This window comes from Anguilla anguilla, chromosome 6 (assembly GCF_013347855.1).
Source record: "Anguilla anguilla isolate fAngAng1 chromosome 6, fAngAng1.pri, whole genome shotgun sequence".
Taxonomy (NCBI): Eukaryota; Metazoa; Chordata; class Actinopteri; order Anguilliformes; family Anguillidae; genus Anguilla; species Anguilla anguilla.
The window spans coordinates 41,185,859-41,192,030 of NC_049206.1; the positions used below are offsets into that span (position 1 = coordinate 41,185,859).

At 39.5% G+C, this 6,172-nt stretch overlaps 1 protein-coding gene across 1 annotated transcript; it reads left to right on the forward strand.

The window, feature by feature from the left end:
- Positions 1–4,168: 4,168 nt before the first annotated feature.
- On the forward strand, positions 4,169–5,448 carry LOC118229335 (thyroxine 5-deiodinase-like). The gene has a single exon (XM_035421225.1). It carries the CDS (start codon positions 4,246–4,248, stop codon positions 5,059–5,061), a length of 816 nt encoding a protein of 271 aa, XP_035277116.1. The 5' UTR covers positions 4,169–4,245; the 3' UTR covers positions 5,062–5,448.
- Positions 5,449–6,172: the final 724 nt, after the last annotated feature.

Genomic DNA, 6,172 nt, shown 5'->3' on the forward strand with positions numbered 1-6,172 from the left:
ACACACTCACACACCAACAGTGAAAGGCTGCCATGCAAGGTACCAATCAGCTCGTTGGGAGCAATTAGGGGTTAGATGTCTTGCTCAGGGACACTTCAACACACCCAGGGCGGGGGGATCAAACCGGCAACCCTCAAACTGCCAGACAACTGCTCTTACTTCCTGAGCTATGTCGCCCTGGGCTGTAATCCCTGGAATGTTCACCAGAAATTGATGTAAATACCCTCAAATTAAAGCTCAAATTGGTTGTTTTAAAATTTCAAATTCAATGTAATGTAATGGAGTATACACTGCAGCCAAAACAACAAAAGTTGTGTCCCTGCCTTAATACTTTTGCATTTAACTTTATCTGTTGTTCTGCCATTTTGCCTTTAATTATGAGTGAATGTGCATGGGCAAACAGGTTGCAGGGAAGTTTAAACACACGATCAAGTGAAGCACAGCGATTCTTTGAAATGGCATGCTATCATTGATATTTGGTGTGTACTCACCAAGTTTTAGTAAAGAGCATTATTTCTGGAAAAAAAATTTTAAGTGGTAAATTAAAATGTCACAGCCCAATAGACAGCAAATTTGTTTTTCAAAATTAAGTTGGATGTTATAAGCACTCAAATTGCTAGAGAGTAAATTACTACAGTGCTATAGCATCCTGTAGAACAGATATAATTTGTGGGAAGGGAGAAAGTGTCTACAGGCTCATGATCATGTGGCACACTGTCAGTGGCTACTCCAATATCTAAAGGCCACTCTTATGAGTATGCAGTGGGCGCAAGCTGTTCCCCATTTACCAACTGTCCTTGAACGAACTGCACGCCATTGCCAAGACCGCGACTCAGTTTTCGGAAGGCATTCAGGTATGGTGCCAACAGCATCTTTCAGCAACATGTCCTCCAGCAAAAGGAAGGTAAGAACCAATTTTGCAATTAACCTTTGTCAGCAGGTAATTGCAAAATGTGGGAAAGCCATAGAGACATGTGGGTGCATGTGTGTGTGCTGGGGGTCTGCTGGGAAGTTAAATGAGAGCATCTTTTTTCATGGAGGGAAAATAATTCTCAAAGCTGGAGAGAAAAGATTGCAGGAATTACTTTGGATCAGACATGAACAAGCAGCAGCATGTAAATTACTGGAACAGCGAGGCAGTGTTCGCTTGTGGCAGTGTCATCACCTGCATTAAGAGACAGCATTAATACTGTAAACTTCTGTGACAGTTCTCGAGTGTGGATGTTTCATGTTTTGTATTCCAAGTTTGTGCTTTCTGGTTGATTCATCTTTTATTATTAAGACCAAATGAGGTCTAAGGACCAAAGATTTATTAGCAATCTAGGACTGCCTCTGATCAGGAATAAATTTGAATGAGCGTTGAGGATATTAATTGGACAAAACTCAACCCCTCCCACAGAATCTCCAACCTGCTTGAGTGGTGAAATCTTATTACTGTTGCTGTGGGAACTGCTCAGTGAATGAATGAATGAATGAAATTGTTTAATAAATGTGTGAATGAAGAAGTGAGTAAATTAGTGTACAACTGAGTGAGAGGTGCGGCCATCACTAGTGCCGCTTCAAATACATGGCTGCACCCAAAAATACGGTGGTCTTAGCATAATATTTTCATAAAAATGCATGGACACACCCCTTCTGAATGCAAAATAGATATCACACACACACACACACACACACACACATATATATATATATATATATATATATATATATATATATATATATATATATATATATATAAACTTCAGTGCCACTGTAGTTTAATTTGCCAACTTTTATATAGGAATAGTGCTAATTAGCATCTGCATCTGAGCATTTAGCATTTTTAGGTTTGTGGTCAATATCCGCTTTTATGAGTGATTACAGACTATGTCTTCATTCTTTGGGAATATCACTGATCCATGCCAAGGTGTGCATGTTTTAAAACATACTGTCATATGTCATGTGACAATTGTGTGCAGCATTAAATCACAGGACTCATAACCATGCTATTACATTTAGAAAATACAAAGTAGATTGCAGCTGATGTTAAAATACTGCTGTGAATAGCATTGTGAACAGAAGCATTTACTTTCCAAATAGCCATCACAAAGGATGTCTTCTTTTCACCTACCTCTACTACCACTTGCATTCTCAACAAAATGTTATACAAACCTTAGGCTATGGGACAACACATCATCTAAGAAGACCAGTAGCAAGGGACAACACATGGAATCAGAAGAAAGGAGCTATACATCACAATTAGGCATAACAAACTGGCACATAGATTTAGCAAGGTAGCTAGCTGCAGACATTTCAAGGAGCGGTGATCTGTAGCATTTGGTTCCAGGCAATGTGCCAGGTGCCGAAGCACTAAGCCACAGTGCCAGAATGACACAGTGAAGTACATTTTAAGCATTGTGCATTGTCATGGTAGCCCCTGCCAGAGTCAGGTTTGAACTAACAGTCTGAACTGGTTTGTATACTGCCTGTGCCAGAAAGCTAATGCCTCAAGCACATTAGGGATAAAAAAAGACTTTTTTCCTTATTCCACTGTCTTTCGTTTTTACGTCACAGTGTTTCTGAATTAATCAAATCATTACATATGAAATGACAGACGGTTTTTGAAAAGTTGTAAATGCAAGGCTTCACTAACTATGACCTACCCCGGTTTGGAATTCTGACTAATTACTGCTTGAGTAAGTGGGAGGGGGTTGTTTCCTTGACAACTGGAAGCTGAAGGTTATCTAACAGTTTTTAAAGAAATTGTTATATTTTATGATAATGTATCAGAATTAAAACAAAAATGTAACAACAAAAGAGAATCTTCATATGCATAAAATAATATTCTTATATCCGTCGGGGGACTAGCTAGACAGTTTAAAAAATGTCGTTATTTTTCATTATTGTTCATTATAGTGAGCCAGAAATAAACATTGTAGGTAATAATTAAGACTGGTTGGTCTACATACTGTGAGTGCTTTTTAACCCTACAGGGGGCCACTTCTTTGCAAGACTAAGGCATTTCTTATAGAAATGTGCTCAAGGCTTGTTTCCCAGTTGTTTAAGGCACCTCACTGCTATGTCATCTTTAGGATATCCCCCACTGACTGACATGGTCTGAAGTTAATCCCTGAGGTTCCACACTAATCATGTGCTGCACAGTGTGAAAGGCTGAAATCCCCACAAACGTAGGTCATATATTATTAATAAAGCATGTAATTTTATCTGCATATGAACATCTCTCACGAATGGTTAAAACATTATTTCTTAAACAAAATCAAGTGAATAACAAGGGCTTCAGTTCCGACGTCCGAAGTCTAAACTTAGAAGATGCACAGCCATTACAATTTGAGAGAGAACAGTGTGTCTCCAAAATGTATTGTACAGTGTATACACCAAAAAACCTCGTTCCTTGTAGACGCGAGCGCCTCCGAGTGGAAATCATTTGAATTGATCGAATATAAATATGCAACAACAAACCATGTATGTGAAATAATTATTAAACTTTATAACAACGATAACCATTAAATCAGATGGTTGTTACTTCTCTCAGTTAATTGAGACTATTATAGCCTCGGGAACAGCTTGCTCTTCATTACGGTTAATTTACAATAATACAAATAATAGCCTATATACTTACGTCCATTGGACATGTTTAGGTTTCAGTCGTGTAGTTTATTTCAACACGTTTAATTTAATAAATTTTGTTTTGTTTTATTGTATTTTTAATTAAATTGATTAATTCGCGTATACAGTGTAAGTGTTTACCATTCATTCGAATTTCGGCTGGAAATTTAGCAGTTGACGTTTAGCGTAAATATTTGCTGTCATTCAGTAAAATAAAGTAATTCATAAATGGGTGTTTTGCCCTAGGACCTATTTGTCTATAAAACGCGAACACAAATGTTACTAGATTTATACAAATATGCCCTACTCAAGAATGGTTCTGCGCATTTTTACATGAAATGCGCATATGCGCAACATTTATGACAATTTTCAAAGAGTTAGTACTCCGTCCCTTTCATAGGCACATTAAAGACGTGTGATAATAAGCAGAGTCTTGTCTTGTCTATCTGTCTCGTATGTCTTGCAGACAGGAGTTGACGGAAGGTAATCCCCGCCATGTGATGGGGCGGCACTCGTTTGGAGGCGGGGTATTCCTCATTCAAGTAGTCGTATAAAAAGGCACTGTAACATAGCATATAAAACAGCGCTGATTAGAGTAGACCGGTAGGAGACAAGCAAATCGTGCCGGCCAGTAAAATGGTGGCCGAGATGCAGAAATCTGCCGGTGCACAAACTGTTAAGGCACTGAAAAATGTAGCTGCCAGCCTGGTTCTATTACCCCGTTTTCTGGTTGCGGCGCTCGCGCTATGGTTTCTAGATTTTCTGTGCATAAGAAAGAAGGTGTTTCTTAAAATGAGGAATAGCGGTGGGGAACCCGACGATCCCCCGGTGTGCATCTCTGATTCCAATAGAATGTTCAGCTTGGAGTCGCTCAAGGCAGTGTGGCACGGTCAGAAACTGGACTTTTTCAAATCGGCGCATCTCGGATACGATGCGCCCAACACCGAAGTCGTGCAGCTCAATGAGCAGAAGAGGGTCCGGATACTTGACTACGCAAAAGGAAAGAGACCACTGATCCTGAACTTTGGGAGTTGCTCCTGACCGCCGTTCATGACACGTCTGACGGCATTCCAGCGGGTGGTCACCCAATACGCTGATATCGCAGACTCTCTTCTTGTGTACATCGAGGAAGCGCATCCGTCGGACGGATGGGCTAGCTCTGATGCTCCGTACCAGATCCCGAAACACCGATGTCTCGACGACAGACTGAATGCAGCTCAGCTGTTGAACCTGGAGGTTCCCGGATGCCTCGTAGTCGCTGACACCATGGAGAACTCGTCGAACGCCGCTTACGGGGCGTATTTTGAGAGACTTTACATACTCAAAGACGAGAAGGTTGTATATCAGGGCGGCAGAGGTCCGGAGGGTTATAGCATTTCTGATCTTAGGACCTGGCTTGATCAATACAGGAACAGTCTGGAGAACTCCATAACCGTGGTGATTCACGTGTAGCCCAATTTAGTAGCACTCAGCCAGTCACGACGAATAAGCTGCCCGAATTTTGTTTTTGCTTCATCGTCAGAACTTAAGTTGAGATACGAGTTATCCAATGTACATTGTCAATATGCGTTGTGGCCATTGTTATGTGTGTCTGTGTACTTACATGAAAGTAGTGAGCGTTTCACTGTTTGCATGTCTGTTACCACCTAATCTGCTCTAGTGTTGTTGTGAAGTTCAGTTTTTCAAGGGTTAAATAACCAGAAAACTGATACTGATGTAATTTGACACTAGAGCAGTCGGTGATAAATATCTACCATAATCAATGGCAAAACGTTATTTTGTAAAGTATGCATACTTTATATCGAAGATCATTTTATAATAAAATGTAATACACATTTACGTTTTTTTTAAATATTATTTTTGCTTCAGTTTTTCAGTCTTGCGAAGGCTTGTGACGTCGTCATATTCGTTTTATGCATCTGTTCCAGGAAACCGAGTATATTGCACTTTCCAGGTGCTTTCTTCAGCCTGCAGTACACTGGAGAAGGACTGAGCATGTGTCAATGTTAATTACAATATCATATCTGGCTAATTAGCGTTCTCGCACAAAATGCCAGCAATCCATCACCCAGATTTGTGCTACACATTGGTGAGAAGATTGAAATTCTTGAATTGTATCATATACATTACTTATTATTATTATTATTATTATTATTATGCTATTTGAAATTGCTTAATCATTATCTACATATGGCCAAATAGGATCTTTATCAATAAGAAACCTTGTAAGGATAATCCATATGTGCCCACAAATTATTATATAAATTATTATATAAACCACTGATTCTCAGGTCCGCTCAATTGACATTTTCCTTTCTTGAAGGATATCTTCCATTAACATTTATAATTTTAAATACTCGATGCAAATATTGATGTCGAGTCGATATGCATATGATTAAGTCCCCAACATGTTTTTCCCCCCACCCCAGGTTATCAACCTGACCATCCAAAGTCCTGAAACTTATTGCCATTGACTTTTTAAAGTTAACTGTTAACATTTTGTAGAATTTAAGCAGAGACCACTTTGGTACTGTCAGCCTTCTGTCCTCAGAATGCACTGGGC